The sequence below is a fragment of the Halichoeres trimaculatus genome, unplaced genomic scaffold (assembly GCF_033239565.1).
Source record: "Halichoeres trimaculatus isolate MK-OKI-2021-1 unplaced genomic scaffold, fHalTri1.1 fHalTri1_scaffold_12, whole genome shotgun sequence".
NCBI lineage: Eukaryota > Metazoa > Chordata > Actinopteri > Labriformes > Labridae > Halichoeres > Halichoeres trimaculatus.
Window position 1 is genome coordinate 5,048,997 of NW_027437190.1, and position 17,447 is coordinate 5,066,443.

General features: G+C 41.5%; 2 protein-coding genes across 3 annotated transcripts in view; one reads left to right on the top strand and one right to left on the bottom strand.

The window, feature by feature from the left end:
* spag1b (sperm associated antigen 1b) overlaps window positions 1–10,194 on the bottom strand; it is a 22,755-nt gene extending 12,561 nt beyond the window's left edge. Inside the window, exons 1-11 of one of the 2 annotated variants that reach the window (XM_074682669.1) lie at window positions 10,137–10,194; window positions 7,833–7,955; window positions 7,553–7,712; window positions 7,345–7,467; window positions 7,190–7,260; window positions 6,487–6,599; window positions 6,275–6,380; window positions 5,988–6,118; window positions 4,392–4,498; window positions 2,177–2,312; window positions 1,208–1,660 (exon numbers count right to left, since the gene is read on the bottom strand). In XM_074682669.1, the coding sequence (XP_074538770.1) occupies window positions 1,208–1,660; window positions 2,177–2,312; window positions 4,392–4,498; window positions 5,988–6,118; window positions 6,275–6,380; window positions 6,487–6,599; window positions 7,190–7,260; window positions 7,345–7,467; window positions 7,553–7,712; window positions 7,833–7,954 (1,522 nt within the window). In that variant the 5' untranslated portion in view covers window position 7,955; window positions 10,137–10,194. Of the gene's footprint in view, window positions 1–1,207; window positions 1,661–2,176; window positions 2,313–4,391; window positions 4,499–5,987; window positions 6,119–6,274; window positions 6,381–6,486; window positions 6,600–7,189; window positions 7,261–7,344; window positions 7,468–7,552; window positions 7,713–7,832; window positions 7,956–8,564; window positions 8,811–10,136 lie in introns of those variants that run through there. The other variant, XM_074682668.1, reaches the window with a different exon arrangement.
* fbxo43 (F-box protein 43) lies at window positions 8,735–17,362 on the top strand. Its single transcript, XM_074682671.1, has 6 exons — window positions 8,735–8,814; window positions 12,286–13,119; window positions 13,245–14,003; window positions 14,256–14,358; window positions 16,560–16,754; window positions 16,838–17,362. The coding sequence occupies exons 2-6, from the start codon at window positions 12,344–12,346 to the stop codon at window positions 17,084–17,086; spliced, it is 2,082 nt and encodes a 693-aa protein (XP_074538772.1). The 5' UTR covers window positions 8,735–8,814; window positions 12,286–12,343; the 3' UTR covers window positions 17,087–17,362.
* Window positions 17,363–17,447: the final 85 nt, after the last annotated feature.

Sequence of the window (17,447 nt, forward strand, 5' to 3'; positions counted from 1 at the left end):
ATATAACCTTACATTTCATTAAATGTCCCTGTTCATCAGCTTGTTCCAGTTACAGACCTCCTTCATTAGGTAAGGTGTGACTGCAGGTGTTTAATGAATGTTCCTTTAATCTTCTCATTTTCCAAAGCTGCAGAGTTAAATAACAGAAAGTGGAAGGAAACCAAACAGAAAAGCTTGTGTAACCCTTTCTCCTCGAATTTTAACAGCTTGTTCACTGACACTGCACTGTTTGTTTGCTTTTTTCTCTACTTGCCGGACGAGTATTTTTAGTTCACTGTTTTCACCTCTATCAACACTGCCCTGACCCCGCATAGACCAGTCTACGCAGGGTTTCTTTAATGGCTCTCTCTATAATGTATCAGAATGTATCAGTTAGATCTGTAACGGTCTGATTCATGAGTTCAATCCACTGCTTCATAAAGCTGACAGAGCAGCTTTAAGCGACTTCCATAATGAATCCTTTCCTGTGCGTGAGCAGAGACCTGAATGGATGGATGAGACCTCTCCTCCAGGAGGCAGCTGACAGACCATGAATCGACAGCCAGTGGATGTTTGGAGGTGGGGGAGCCTTTCTCCACCTCCATCAATCACTCACTTCCTCCGTCTCAATAAGAATTACAGCTCCAGTCCTTTCAGATTCACTTTCACAGTGGGTGGTTAGCATAAGTCATGTGACCTGGACAAACCTGAGCCCAGAGGCTTAGAGCCGGGCTAAAGCTAAAATGGAAAATCTGCCTTTGAACATCACATCTGCCACATTTTGATGCATCGCTGCAGGAGTGTGTTTACCTCATAGTCCAGCAAACATAACATTAACACTCCTCCATGTTTAAATCTCTATAGCCCTATTGAGTGTGTGTGTATTTACAATGAAACTTGTCATGTTTGATTGCCATGTGTCTGACAGTCTGTGAAAGCAACAAACTACAAATGGGAGCATCTTAACAGCAAGGTCATGACCTTTGATTTATACTGTCGTTACCTCTGTTTATACTTTTGTGAGTTACAGGAAACAGTTTCAAGGGCACTGATGAGTCATCACGGCATAGAAATATTAACTCATAGATAAGTGTGAGAGAATGCTCCAGTCATTGCTTGTTCATAACACACTGATGTCAGACATTAGCGTTATGGTGGCAGAGGTTAAAACTCTTCTGATAAAGTGTTTCTCTTTAACACGACACAAACAGAAGGAAGCAGGACTTACCTGAATCTGTGTAGCCCTGAATGGCCTGAGAGTATTTCTCCAGTGAATCTGCAAACTGTCCATTCTTAAAAAGCAGGTTGCCTTCATTCTTTAGCCTGGACAGATGTGGAGGTAAGGCTCCACACGGAGCATCAAGGTTGACACTTTCTCCCACGCTTCCTTCGGCTGGAGTTCCCTTACCGCCGCTGCTCTGATCAGCTTTAACCGAGGCGGTAGATCCCCTCTTGCTTGTTCCATTAGCGACTTTTTCCTTGGAGTCCTGCGAGACTTTGTACTTGTCAGAGCTGCCTCCTCTGCTTCTCCAGTGGCCATGATGTGAGTTGTTAGACTCAGTGTGTGGACCCCCATCCCCTCTGCCGTGGGGCTTTTTTTGAGCGTTACCCATGTCTCCCTTTTCAGGAGCAGCTGAACACTCCTCCCCTCCCACAGGCTGACTGGGTTCAACCGGACAAGCTGAAAGGGAGAAGGGGGGGAGGGAGAAAGACAGAGAGTAGGAGACACACCCACAGGAAGTAGTCTGCGGTTACATCATAGTGGGGGAGGGTTGGACACACATGACATGGAGCACTTCAAAGGGGGAGTTCCAGGAAGCGGCAACTCTGCACAGTGAATTATGAAAGCGCAGGGTGGGGGCAGGGTGGATCACACATGCCTGGACAGTTAATGTAACATAGGCTGACAGGCCGGCTTCATCACACTAAAACAAAAGCAGACACTGAAGGTTTACGCTGAAAGTCTGTTTCCACAATTGTTAAATCTTCCTTTAGATAAATATTTCCACACTAAAATCCTTCAGAAGTGTGTGTAAAATGTCTCAAATGTAGTTAAGGGAGCATTATTTTAATGATAACTGATGACAGATTCAGTTTGTGGGTGTTTTAAGGCAGTAATCAGTGTCTGTAGCTTGTTCATTGTGTCTGTGTCCATGAATTAGTGAAGGGGATTATGGAGGGGTTCAAACCATCTTACCACCCTGTACGGCTTTGCTCTCACTGCCTCTGTTGTCACCTGTCTCTTCTACTTCTTGGATGAGGATTCTTTTGCCTTTGCTCCTCACCTCCGGCTGACATTCCTTCACCTTCTTCTCAGTTTTCAACAGAAGTTCCTAAAAAGAAATTGTGTCACATGGTGGAAAGAACTGGTTGTAAGTAGTGACACGATACGTCCTGGTTCAGTTAGAGTCTAAAGGTGACACAATAATAAGTCATCTGTGAGAGCTTATGAATGTTCACTAAAAGCCTTTAAAACTTAAAGGACTACAAACACTGCAGTCAAACCTTAGAAGCTTAAAACCATAATGCATTGCACACAGTCAGTAAAGACTAATATTAAGGTAATGAAGACCTTTCAGCAGCTGAAATGTGTTCTTAAACTCCTGAGACCCCAGCTTTTGTCTAGTGTGCTTTTTTTATTCCTACCTGCTGTTCAGGAGGAGTAAGACCAATGTAATCAAACCTGGTCTCTGCACAAGAAGCTACTGATCATTAGTTTTATTATTAAAGGGGCAGTGAGGACGTTCTAAGTGATCTTGAAAAAGTCTCCCTTCTAGTTATATAACTAATTGTAATCCACACTTTAAAACGAGATTATCATTGCCAATATCACTGGTTACTGGTTAGTGTAAATTGCTACATCTAAGCTTCCTGTCGGGTTGACCAGGACTTGATTGATTTAAAGCACGTCTGGGTCTTCATGACAACACTACGCCAGCTGATTAAGTTTAGTAGAGAGAAGAGAGATCTGTGTTTTTCTCTGCTGAAAATGATTTCTGTGATTAATTTTGTAGTGATGGTTGACACTGGAGCCTAAGGCCCCGTTTACACGACAACGTTTCATCTGAAAACGCTACAACCCAGGGAAAAAAATCTGTGTTTACACAGAAACGCTGATGGACTGAAAACGCTGTAGTAAGCATGCCAGGCCTGTAGATGGTGCTATAATTGTTTTGTCTAGAAGCCGCTTTTGGGAGATTTCCACCGAAGTAGAGTTGAGCCGGTCATCTGGTGTATTGGGGAATACTAAGTTAAAAAGTGGAGCAACAGATGCACTTTTTGTTAAAGACAGTCAGCAGATTCAACAGATTGAGCAGCACAAGCACAACACAGTAGTTCACGACGATCGTAACAACGGTACTGTTGTCCTGTTGTATGCGCGCGTGAGGAGGAGTGTGACGTCAGTGTTTCCACTGAAAACGCCAGCTTACTGTTTACACGGCAACGGTGTCGGGAGCAGAAAAATCCCACTCTGGAGGCTGTTTTCAAAAGTTTGCGTTTAAGGTCGGCTGAAACGCCATTTCCGTGTAAACGCTAGGCAGAAATGCAACAAAACTTTTGTGTTTCATCCTAAAACCGTTGTCGTGTGAACTGCCCCTAACTGTCAGAGAGAAATAGGACAAAAGAGCAGAAGAAAGCTTTAACAGGAAAGAGATGGAGCACGGGCTAAAGGCTAAAACATGAGCTAAAGGCTAACACAGGGGCTAAACTGTTTGTGCTAATGTTGATTCCAACCCACAGTCAGTAGTTATTCTGCAGTGGTCTGTTCAAACTTCAGAGTCTTTCAGTAAAATGAAGAGTGAGGTTACATTAGCTCTGCGGAAGGCTGCCAATAGCACTACATATAGCTGCTACTACAACATTTGCTTTATGTCCCATTTCCAATTGTATCGCTACGTAACTGTACTGATAAATACCTTATCTTGCCGTGTTGTATCCAGTAAAAAAGTTGTCTTGAACAAAGAAAAATTTGTTTTGACCTAATCTCCTTTTAATTCCAGAATAGACACACACCTCTATTCAAAAACATTGTATTCGAAAAAAATTAAAACCGTGCGAAATATTTGTGCGAAAATTACGCATCTGGTGTGCAAAGACCTTAAAAGAAATTTACAACAGTGTATGTGAGACTCTGGGCCAGAAGGTGGTGAGGCAGTCCAATTAAAACAGACCCTTATTGATTTTTTGAGTTTGAAAAAAGTTTGAATGAACTTAAATGGGTGTATTGTTGAGATATCACCAAAAAATGACATGGCCCTCAATGAAGCCAATAGGTCAAAGTTTTTAAGGCTGCAGTATGATGGGTCTAAGGGGCAGAACTGTAATGTCCTCATATGAGTACGGAGGGTCTCAGGAGGTTAAGATCTCCTACAGTCACTTGATGTGGACATGAGCTGACACCTATCACCTACTGTGGCTGCAGCGTTCTGTGGCTCTTTCCTGAGCACCATTCTCAGGTCTTCAGAAGCCAGCTGGAATTTATCCGTGTGATGATAAACAGTGGCTCGTCGTAGAAGGGCTGGTTGTTGGAAAAAAAAAAACATGCAAGAAATGAAAGACATAAACAGAATAAACTCTGAGAACTTACAATTTGAGTTTCACCTTCACAATCAGCCAATGTTTGGAAGCAACTTACAGTTTCTGTTCCCAAAGCCTTTCTTAAAAACCAGAGTGAGTTATATGTACTTTAGGAAGCATTTACTGCATAATTAGGCTTGAGAAGGGTCTGGCTGCAGACCTCACCTCTCAAGACCCCATCCTGCAGACCCCAACCTCTGCTTCTGTGGAAATGTCATAACTGTTTTACACATTCAGTCATTAGACATTTAGAAAACAGTAGGTCTGTAAGAAAAGTCAAGTCCCTTTTCACCAGTTAACTGAGTCAAGTACTAGAGTGTGTCAATAAGATAAAGTATTCATTGCATTATACAGTACAAATACAAATGACTAAAACGCTGAACTAGAAGTGACTTCCCAGTTTCGTTTTTTAAATATATTGCTGCTACAGGGAACGTAAGTATAGGACCAACGTTAATTGGTAACAGAAATTATAAACCGTGACTGGAATGTGATTATATTTTGAAATCATTTGTCTTATTTCTGGCCTCTGGTGGGAGGAGGTTTAGTTCTGCAGGATAGGTAAACCTGTCGACTTGTGGGTTTGAAAGTAAGGGAAATTTTCTAGTGCTTGCTACAAGCCGCCTGTCTAGGTATGAATCAGGAAAAAGAGTCACAACTTCAATGTGAAATTAAAAAAAAAAAAAAAAGTTTGCATTAGTCACTTTAATTTTATGGCTTTTGAGAGTGTGCGTACAAGAACCACTGTTTGAAATGAAGTGTATCATGAAAAAGGAACAGCATCACTCCATCCTGCAGCATAATGCAGATCCATCTGGACTAACAATTGTGGGTCGAAAGTTTTTTTTGCAGCAAGTTAATGAGCCAAAGCATTCTGCTATGCTCTGTGCATGTTACCCACACAAAAAAGAAGAGGAAGGTGTTTTCCAGAAGATGGTTTGGCCCTCAATCTCCAGACATCTCTCGAACTGAGCTTGTGAGCGATTAAATGGATTGATCAGTCTGAAACGCGTGTCCCACGAATCATCAGGTTCTTATTGATGAACATAAGAAAGCATGGAGTGTAATTCCTAAACTTGAAGGGTGAATGTCTCATATATGCCATGCTGTTTTTTAAGCACGAGAAGGATATTTTGAAGGAAGTAAAGTCTATGACTTAAAATATAAATATCTGATAAATATAGTGAAAATGTCTCCTGATAAATTACTCTTTATATAATAACCATGTTATTTTCTTACAAAGTATACCAATAAAAACATGATTTTTTTGTATAAATTTAATCTTGCTTCCAAACATTTGGCCCATAGTGTAGGTAAATGTTTCTGAGGATGATTCAATTACAAAATAATTTTAAAAAATGTTGTTGTTTTTAATCTAAGTGCACATTTTTGACTCAAATAAAGATATAGTGACTGAAAAAGAAAAGCACCTTTTATGTTGCCCGGCTCCAGCTCCAGCACCCTCTGGCAGTCTTCCAAGCTGTTACTCCAGTGCTTCAGATGAATCTCTGCCTGGGCTCTGTTGTTGTATGCAGCCACAGTTGGTACGATGGAAAGGCTTCTGCAATGGACAGTCCTTTATTAATAATTGCTATCAATGGGAATGAAATAAGACCTCTGTGAACAACAACAGTTGTATTAAACACCAGGAAGAGTAATAAAATCTACTACTGAAATATTAACAGCTCTCTATTAGGAGTTCCCTAAAGACCCGTACCTGGAATAGTATGTAACAGCCTCCTCGTAATCATTTGCTCTGAATGCTTCGTTGCCTTTGTCTTTTTCACGGTTTGCCAGCAGGAGCTTCTCCTGATGGGACAGACCTGGATGGATACAGACACCATATACTTCAAACATGAGCTCACACAATAAATGTACAGTACAAAATTCAATTGCACATGTTACCATACAAATATAAGATGAAATTACGTGAAGAATCCACTGTAGTCCCAATTGTTGAATGTTGGCTGTTTGTCATGGCAGGCGGATCATTTTCAGATATGTTTTCATCAACTCTTTTGCATTCTCTTTCCACATCAAACCTGGAAGTAAAATAGAAACGTTGGAGCAAAGGTAATCACTGTTCAATTTAAAATGCAGCTGCATACTGTGGTAATAAAAGGCCAAGATTTTTGACGAAAACAATAAGACTCATGGGTGACTTTGGCTCGCATTCCTTCATACTTAAATAGAGGATCACTTTCTCAATATAAAGACATTTCATGATGAGAAATTTTATCCTTCAAACTCATTTTAAAGCATGGGAAGAGTTTTGCGTCAGAAATACTTTGTCAGCTGGTGACTAAACACAGCAGGAGACTGGTGGTGAAGTAAGGGGAAACTGTCTGGTAGCAAAACATAAAACACTTTTTTAGGTCAGTCATCACTCTCAGGTACGCATTACCATCTAAAACTAAAACACTGACAGTAAAAATTTTAACACATAGGTAAGAAATGGCTGTAACTGATGCAGGCCTGTGAACAATAAGTTACAGTTTCTGTTTCACTGGATGCTTTAATGGGTCAGGGGCTTCATATTCTCTACGTATAGCATCTCCTTTGTATTTATGAAGAAATGCACATGCAGTTGTCAAATAAAAAAGAAAAAATAAAAATATATAAAGATGCTCACTTGTCCCATTCTGCATAACCTCTTGGGAGAGTGTGTCTTGAACTTTCCCTTTTTTCTTTTGAAACTGCAGTCTGTAATAATAAAAATACAACTTCATCATAGAATTTGCTTTCTCCACACATGGATACACACTTTTTCAGTGACAGAAATCTTACCTGACTAGTTGGAACTGAGTGATTTGAACCTCTTATTGGTGCTATGTTTTCTTTCATCGCAGTTTTAAACCCTGTCTGCTGTTTCATAAGCATCTCGGCCTCTTTGGTTTCTTTTTGCCAGATCTGTAAGTAGTAAGAGTGAGAGAATGATAAACTATGATTCGGTTAAATTTTGATTTAAAGAGAAAAACTAAAATGTGAAGCGTACCTTTAAGTCATCAACAATTTGTCTCCATTCGTCTTCAGGGAGGCTGGCTGCTGTAGCCACAGGACTCTCCTTCCTGAGAGCCTGGCTCTTGGGGTTCAGTTTCTCTAAGTGGCGCTCGCAGAAGTTGAGCAGATGAGGATAAACGCCCTTCTCTCCAGACCTGTGTACATAAAAGTTGCAGTGTGCAGGTATTCTATGATTATCATTTCATTAATGCAGCATACTCCTTTGATAAAAATACTGTATTTGATGTAAATAATCACAAATTGACTATTTTTACCTCAATACTTTCAGGATCTTCTCCAGGTATTTGGCATCTTTGCATTTCTCAATGTAATCATAATCCAGGTGTTCCACCAGAACCTCCCTGCTGATGTCCCCCACAGTGCCCTGAGCTGTCATCCTTAAAAAGAATTCATTTTAAGTCAGTTATTATGAACAGTAACACACGTTTTATTATGAACACACGTTTTTACTGTATACATCTGGAAATTCAGCGAACCTGAATATCGCAATAAAAATAATATGGAAACACCAAATGAATGAAAGGCCTGTAGCATCAGGCTGTGTATACCAAGAAATGACAAACAAATGTGGGAGAAGACTGAAAATGGTTGAGGAAACAAACTCCGTCAATTTAAGCTTTACTTTTCCCCTTTATAAATTACTTTGGGTGTGCAAAATATCTAATTTGAAATTATCATTATTTTTTTCTTTTGTGTTGTATATTTGTTACATTGAAACTGTCCCGTCAGGGGGTGTCTTTTTACGAGTTCCAATCTGTTCCCCCAAAAAAACGTGGTTAAGTGGGGAAAAAAAATGATAAACGTATGTTTAGAATAGCTTTGCCATGTTAGCTAACTTTCGCTAAGTCAGTTTAACTTGTTTGTGTCGTTATTATCCTACAGAAACACAAATTATATTCTCTCATTCTGAAGTTTATTTACTCAGACTTAAAAATGTTTTAATTCTAAATCAGAGAACTATGTTAAACCTAGAATACCATCTTTACCTGCTGTCGTTGGGTCCACCGTATGTCTGCAGCGATGAGCCTGTTTCTATGGTAACTGCACACGGAAGGGGGGCTGTCGTCAGAGCGGAAACACGTGACGAGGTCAAGAGAACGCTCCAAATTTGAAAAGGTGTCTGTTGGCTGTGGCTGAGCAAAGGTGAGCAAACAAACTGCTGAAGGGGTGTCAGCAGAGGCCTGCACTGGACCCGAGGAGTCGACGTTATTAACATTTTCACCGTTTAATTCGAAGGTAAGCTTTCCTTTGTCCCAACGTTGTAGTTAATGTCAGATGTGTCGGAAAGATGCTATCTTAAACTGACTGTGATCAAACGTTAGAGAACGTTACTGGGGGGAAAATACCCGGATGCGTCATTTTATACCTCAACACAAGAGAACAGTCCCTGAATGACACAGATGTTTTCACATCATGCTGATTGTGGGTGTGATTGTGTGTGCTGAATCCCCAGGACCCACACATTTGCTTCAGAGTTCCATTTTAAAACGTCCATTTCCCCACGAGAAAACTTGACTGGCACCCAGCCACTGGAAAATTTAACCGTTTTTTTTTTGTTTTTTTAAATCTGTGACTAAAAATAATCAGTAGAAATTTTAAATGTGTACTCTGAAATGGCATATTTCCTCATTCACCCCGTGGTTTGTGCACCCGGGGTTAATGACATTTGTGCATTGCTGGCTCTGGCGGCTACAGCTCCTTCTGCAGCGGGAGGGAGGGAGCACCCGATGGGGATTTAACTCGACAACAAGCGCTCTCATGGCAACACTGAAAGAACAGCTGATCAGCATGTTTGCTCTGAATCAACTTCTCCGGTCATTTGGACTAATACTATTATTTTTTTTCTTTTAACGTTATTTTCTTATGACCTTTACCATGGGGCCTCACAGCACAGTCATGGAAAAGTAACTGTGCTCTTTATTACATTTTCTCAACAGTTTAGAATACGTTGGTTTTAAACGACTGTCTTTTCAAATTTTGCAATTATTCTGCATTTTTTTAAATTTTATTATTGATTTTTTTCTGTTTTTAACTTGAGATCCCAATGGTAGCAGTGCAAATTAAGATGTTGCTAGATGATTTCTTAATAGGATGACTTCACTGCTTCACTGACAAGCATTTTGATCTCAGCTAGAGAAAACTTTGGCAGTTTTCTATACACATGTGAGACAGAGATTCTGAAGTCCAACATTTTTAAAGAGGCTTTGTTAAAGGGGACATATCATGCTGATCCCTGATTTAATACTTACATATAATATAATAAATTTGAAAACAAGACCTTACACCCCCTGAATTTAAAAAAAAAATGAGATATTGTATTTTTTCTGATATCCTAGAACCAGATTTGATGCCTCTGAAAATAGGTCATTGCCATTTGGCCGCGAGATTTCGACTGTTGTGACGACACAAGGATCCTTTCTTTTTATTGGAGTAATCTGATAAAGCAGCTCCTCCTCTGTGATGTCAGTTAGTCACACAACCTCCACTGAGGGATACACCCACCAAGAGCCAAGTATAAACGTATAAACTATACATGTTACAGTACCGGTTTGACTCACCACACTGAAGCGTCCTGAGATGATCTGTGTCCAGGTGGATTTTCTTCCTCCTGAGCTGCAGAACCGTCCGGGTCTGACTTGGGGTCCAATACAAAAGGACGTATCCTACACTGTGGCATTTTATTAGTGCTATCAATGCCTTACGGTGGAGTTTTGGCAAACAGCAAACTCGCTCGGTCTGCTCCATCCAATATGGTGATTTTGTAAATATTGCCATGCTGCAAAAACCGCCCCCTGGCTCTACCCCCTCCGCCCCTCTGATAGAACTGACCAATCAGAGCACAAAGGGCTGTGACGTTGCGAGGTTACTGGAGGTCATTCTCCAAACGGAGCGTTTCAACGAGATCTTCAGAATGGCCTAAAATGAGGATATTGAGAACGCTATTGTGGGGCAATGAAGGAACTAAATGACTTGTACTGAGGGAAGAAATGCTTTACAGGCATCCTAGTCTGGCATAGTGAAAAGGAGAAACAAGCATGATATGTCCCCTTTAATGAAACAGTCATTTAGTGACTGAAGCCTTCACCTGTAGTGTATCACCTGTATAGTCACCAGAAACACCTGTCACTCTTGTTGGATCCCTTTATCTTCTAAATGTCCAATTACTTGTTTGTGTTAGTGGTGCAATTTAAAAACAAGAGCAACCTTAACATGTGCAATCATGCCACCATGAGATTGTTCTGTAAGTTGTTTCCATGTTATGTTATCAGTCTGTGCAGTGTTCGCTAGGGATGCTCTGATACCCTAAAAGCTGAATCAGTATCGGTAGCAGGGGCCGATCTATTGTGCCGATCCAGGCATCCAGCTCTATGCCCTTTATTGTCTGGCATTCTTGGTTACTTGATTCGCACATTCTCTGTTCTTTTTGCAGCATTACTAGTCTAAAAGTATAAAAGTTTACAGTTGAAAAGTAATTTTTGTTCATGCTAAAGCTTTATTTTTACCAAACTGTTGGTATACATTTCATTTAGATATTTTATAGTTTAAATAAAAGGTCAGTAATTCCATGTATTCATTTTTTGTACCGTTTACCCAAAACATTACCAGTCTTATCCCTCAGTAAAAGTTGGATCGGTCCATTCCTAGTGTGTTTGTATTTATGTTTTGGTGTGTATATTTCCTTTTGTTAGATTAGTCTGTCCATGTTTTTACACATATTGTGTTTACCTTCATGTTTTTTTTTGCACTATAAGGTGTCCTGATCTATACTGAAATCATATATTAGTCGGATATTAGAAAAAAAAAAACAAATAAATAGATTATATTGACCTGCAAAATCTCAGATACAAGCAGTCCATTTCAGACTCTGCTCCAGCAGTTCCAGGATCCAACAAGCAAAGCTCATATGATCGCAACCACGGCGTGTGCTAAGGTGTTAAGAGAGTAACAGAGTAACAAGGAGCAGGAGTGATGTCAGTCATGTGGTGGTATTTTTCTTTCAATTCTGAATAAGAGGTTGTAGCTAAGTGCAAAACTCGTCATGCAAGGGTTTCCCCTGGAAGTACAGAACATGAGGAGTTTGATAAACCAACCTCATCATTGAGTGTGAATAACAACAATTATCAAGCCTTTTCCAACAGTTCATACTATAAAATAAGTAATAAAAGAGTGCATGATTAGTGCTGATTTTGGATCAATATTGGTATCAGCCAGTACTCAAGGCTGTGATATTAGTATCTTATCGGAAGTGAAAAGGTTGTATTGGATTCAGCACACCCCTATAAAATTCTGTAGATTTCCATGTTGTCGAACCAATCAAATGATGAAGTTGTGTTTAATAGTTCAAGATAAAAATGTTGCAAACCACCTAAATTTATATTTTCAGCTTTTTATAAGCTTCAGGATACCTATTACCAAATTTCATTGCCATAAGACTATCAATGGAATTTCTGTTTGGGGATTTCTGGGTCCCCTGACAGAACAGTCTGAGTTGGGAGTGCATGGTGCCCCCTTGTGACAGCTCAGGGTATAGGCTAAGAAGAAATAAGGAGGATAGGATAGAAAAAGACATCCTGAAAGCTGGACTGGCTCTTAGCCTATCATAAATTAAATCACTTCAACATCTGATGTTTATTTCAATGAGTGAGTCAAAACCTTGCAGTTGGATAGCTTTATTAAATTGTTCACTCCATGCTTTGTCATCCTTAGGTCTGTCGACATCCTCATCAGTAAACACTTGGGTCAGAGACGTCACAGCAGAAGGACAATGGAGTGTACTCCTGAATCAAATGTCTTCCTGGAGCGATGCAAAGGGCAGCACTGCCATGATGAATGTTCAGACAGTGGGTACTCTGGATTATTCCACAGCCCTCGCAGTGCCAGTGCTGTTGACCCCTGTAGGTCTTTGTCTCCAGTAGAATTCAGTGAAACACCCAAAGAAAACCTCAGGCTTTCACACAGCCCCAGGGAGCCTGTCAGGTGTTCTGGCATGGACTCTAAGGGAACGCAAGCGCTGCCACGACACTCAGCAGTAAGTTGGTGTGAAACTCCTAAAAGGGAACCTTTGCTGCGACACAAAACTCTATCACGCAGACCCACAGCAGATGCCAAACATGACATCTCAAGAACCCCATGCTCCAGAAGGACCGGAAGGTGTGAGCACTGGTTTTCTGCATCATTTGACTCTTTGGAATCTGTGACAGGAGCTTTGGCATCAAGCTCTTTGGAGCAGGATCTGCAGCTTTGCAGCAGGAAGCGTCGTCTCCTCTTCACACAGGCCCGGACCTCAACCCGAGAAGATGGAAAACCCAACTCTGCTCTGCTTCCCGGCTTTGACAGAGGAGTTTTGTTCTCAAATGCTGATTTTACTCGGAACATTTCTGCCTCTGGTCGAAAGAACATTGAGTCTCCACAGCTCGAGAAGTTCCTGTCCTCCTCTAACGTGACCTCTCATTCACCGCTCAGCAGAGACGTGAATAACCTCAATGACAGCTCGAGTATTATGCACACACCATCTTCCTCACAGAGACCCAGATACATTAGGTTTGTGCTTTTTTGACACTTATTGCTTTTATTTATTCAATGCAAACTTAAAGAAGAGATTGATAACAAAAGCTTAATGAGTTATTGTGAAACATGCCTGTGTTAAGCTCTTCTCTCCCCGTCAGGTCTGTGTGTGAGGACAGCGGTTTTGGTTCTCTGACCCTTGACAAATCCCAGGACTCCTCCATTGACCATGAGAGCTCGTTTCAGGAGCTCCTGCCCTCCAGCTCCAGAGGAAACAGTGAAACTCCTAATCTGACGGACACAAAGCGGCGATCTCGTCTGCAGCGCCAGCACAGGCTGTCAACACTCAAAGAAGGAGGCTCTCAGTCAGAGGACGACACAACCAAGAGGAAACACGAGAGTCCTTATCTGTGCCACGCTCGTGCTGAAGGAGATGAGGTTTTTGTTTATGATGCCACTCCTCCCACAGCTGTATCTGTTAAACATAACAAAACCCTGACCTGTGATGGTTTGGCCTCTGCAAAACACGACTACGCCACCCCACTAAGAGCATCCATCACCAAGCCAGAAAACAAAACCCCTTTTAGTGCAGGTCCAGCCAGTCAAGACGCAACTCCTCTCACAACAACAACGCCGGTCAACATCTCCCTGACGCCGGCGTTACAGCTGGTCCATGCCATGTGCCAGCAGAACGCCCTGATGTTTGTCGGACAAAGCCCCAGCCTCAAGGAGCAGCTCAAGTCCACAGCAGCTCTGGCTGAGACCCTGTCCACGTTCAGGACCACCATGCCACTGGCAGGGCTGATCGGCAGGAAGATGGGCCTGGGAAAGATCGACATCCTCACCGAACTGAGGAAGAGGAACCTCGGGCACATTCTGGCTATTATACTCAGCCACCTGTCACCCAAGAGCATTCACAGGTGAGGAGGCATAAAGTATAGTAGCTGGATACCAAAGTCTTATTCCTCACACTGCAGTTGATTTGTGGAGAAGCTTAAATCTTAGAATTAATCCATCATTATGGTCATTGTGACTGAAGCTTACTTTGGAACAACGTGGTTCAGTTTATTTAACCTAAGTCTCATTCAAAGTTTAGAGTTTTATATGATTATTGCTTAGAATATCAGGGGGTGAAAAGAAAGCAAAACGTCTGTATTTGTTTGTTTCTGAAGGTGTGGTCTGGTGTCAAAGAGCTGGAGTGAAATCATCCAACAAGATGAGCAGGCCAGTTTGAAGAGGAGAAACCACCTAAGTAGAGCGGAGGCTGCTAATGAGGTGAGTGATTTGGAAGAACTCTTACAGCTGGCGTCTTTAAGTAAATGAATCTATCATGATGAGGAAATATAAAAGAAAAAAAACATCAGAGGACAAAAGATGAGATTGAAGTTATGAAAAAACGCAATGCAGAACAGAAAAGCAATGCATATAAATAGCTCAGAATGCAATATAATACATATTTGGGGCTAAAAGGGTTTTTTAAGGTTAAAATAGTTTGAATATGAAAAACAATCCTGTTCAAATCCAGATCCTGATCCTGCCAAAAAAAGGAAAATATCCCAATATCGCCCCCTAATGGAGAACACGTTCCTTGGTCAGAAGAAGAGTTTGCTAATGTTTACGCAGCACATAACACTGCAGAAAACTGACCACCGATCATCTGGGATCAAACACACCTGACGGACATGTGAGCTTTGATTTCTTTAGTCTGTGATGATGGCAAAAGTATAAATATGTCAGTAAGAGCTGCTGGCTCTTGGTCATTTTAACAAAATCAAATGTGGCCCCCTCTAAAAAAGTTTGGACACCCCTGACCTGGGGCCTGTACTACGAAGCTGGATTAAGTCATCCAGGATAACTAGGACAACTCGCTGAACTTCACCGGATCTCCATCATCCAGATCTGCTGTACTACGAGGCTCGTGATCAACTCAATAAGTGAATCCGACTGGGATCTGTGCGCGCACACATAAAATGGGCGTGGTTAGCAGCCCCAGAGCGTTAGCAATGGACAATGGAGAAGAGAGCAGGAGCAGCAAATAATCCTTCAAAAAATACGAGGAGTACCACAGTATAATCCAGGCCAGGAGCAACACGACTGCGGCTGCGAGAAACTGGAGGGATTGCTGCAAAAAATGGCCGACTCTGTGAATGCGTAAATTTCCAAAATGCTGATATTAATAGACCTATCTCATCATGTGAGGACACAGGTAGTCAGGTCCTTATTCATTCATGTTGTCAGTCAGTGTGTGTGTGATCAGCATCATATCCGACCTCATAATTAGAAAGAGTCCACTTTCCTAAAAATCCCAAGGAAAACGCTCATTACAGGCAGTTTGTATTGTAGAAGCAATAGTAGTGGGGAAAAAAGGATGTGAGAGCAAATAAAAAATAAATATAAAAACATCCTTCAAAGTGCTCAGTATGAAAGATTCCATTTGCACACATTTCTACTTTTCCCTGACAATGTCTCAGTTATGATGATCTGTAAGATATTGTTTGTTCACAGCCCATAAGAAAAAATGTTGGTCCAAAAAGACAGGGGGCGGTCCCGCGCTGGAGGACTTCACTCCGACTGAGCAAACTGGTGACTGTGCGGTCTTTCATGCCCGCCCGAGAGAACTGATTGGTCAGCCGGCGGTCTGTCACACCCCATGAGCTCTTATCCTGGAACTTAACCTGCTCCAGACCAGATTTGGCCTTCAGTATCAGTTACCATGGTAACGTGTCTGGATAAAAAGAGATCCGCATTCGTAGTACAGAAAACCCGAAACTTATCCAGGAAGTTATCTCTCTAAGAGCTAATCCAGCTTCGTAGTACAGGCCCCAGGTGTGACAGAGTTCTGCAGGCATTAAATATAGCAAGGTCTTAACTACCTGACTTCAACCAGGTCATTTCTATCTGATGTCAAAGACAAAATGGGCTTTGGCGTGGTAAAATTGGATGAGTTGAAGCATCATTTTTGCTGTGGTTGAGAAATATTTGAAAGAGTAATTTGTTGTCATGCTTGTGGGAATGGTACCGTGGCCGGTGGGTGTCAAACAACTTGCAAAAGCTACAACACAAATGCAGAAGCCACTACACAACAGAAGTACAGCCACAACGGGAGTTAAAGATGTCAGTTAAGCCAACCAATTCAGAAAAGTTGCAAAAGTAAGTAAATGATTTTCATTCTTAATTTACCATTTGTCGGGGTCTCAGCTTGTGATATCCTTCTTAGTACTAATTTCTTTGTTTACCGGAAAAATACGATAAAAACGTTAGCAATGTAGCTTTATTTATCATAACTGAAGATAAGAAAGAAAACAATCATTTACTTACTTTTTTTGTCAGTTAGGATAACTGCCCTCTTAACTTCCTTTGTGGCTGCACTTCTTTTGTGTTGTGGATTTTGCAAATTAGCTGACACCTACCAGCCACCGTACAATGAACTCAAGGTGACTGAAGGTTTGAGTGAAGTCTGTCCTGTCCTCTCATAGCTTGGTGGAACAGTCCACGTCCCTGATGCAGAGACTAGACTTGCTCTGGTGAAGAGATCGGCCCTCAAAATGGTTCAGGCCCAGTCCAAGACTTCAAGCTTCTGCACCCCACAGTCAGGATATAGCACTTTGACCCCTTTACGGCAAAACATCCTCAGCTCGGGCAGCAGCAGCAAACGAGAGAAGTTTCTAGAGGTGAGAAAAAATAATCAGGATTTCATTGTCACTGGACCTGTATTAATATTTGGGTAGTTCATGTTTTTACACTCCCTTTTCAGATTGCTAAAACTCTTTTCAACGATGAGTGCCTCAAGCCCTGCCCTCAGTGTCAGCACCCAGCGAGGTGTCACTCGGTGAAAGGAGAAGGTGTGTGCAGCAGGTCGGACTGTGGCTTCCAGTTTTGCACGGCTTGCTTGTATGCCTTCCACGGCTCCAAAGAGTGTGGCAGTCAGTCCATGGGCCGACGCAAGAAGGACATACTTCTCCCAGGAAGTGCTCAGAGCAAGAGAAACGTACGGAGACTATGATCTGAACTAAACTTCTGTTTGCAGCACCAGAATTACCCAGGTTTTTAAAGTCCAGTGCTGAAGATGAGCTGTGGACGTCGGGCAGCTGATTTGAAGAACATGAGTACTTACTGATGTGTCTTTGTGCCTGTCTTGTGCCTGTCTGTTCCTGTATTTTCCCTCTTTTTTCATCTCAGTTTGACTGTTTTTAATTATGAATGTATTGGGCGTCTGGAGCTCTGCAGTGTGCTGTTTTTTTATGCACACTTTGATAACTGTACATAAAGTATTTTTGAGAAGTTTTCTGATTATTTTCAACTTTTACTGATGTGATTTCAGAGCTGTTTAAAATAAATGTATTTTCTCATTTTTACTCACTTGT

Bases quoted from the DNA above. Each gene is read 5' to 3' on its own strand.
- fbxo43 (XM_074682671.1), top strand. From the start codon at position 12,344: ATGGAGTGTACTCCTGAATCAAATGTCTTCCTGGAGCGATGCAAAGGG. The intron at 13,120-13,244 runs GTTTGTGCTTTT...TCTCCCCGTCAG, and splicing joins CAGAGACCCAGATACATTAG to GTCTGTGTGTGAGGACAGCG. The intron at 16,755-16,837 runs GTGAGAAAAAAT...CTCCCTTTTCAG, and splicing joins AACGAGAGAAGTTTCTAGAG to ATTGCTAAAACTCTTTTCAA.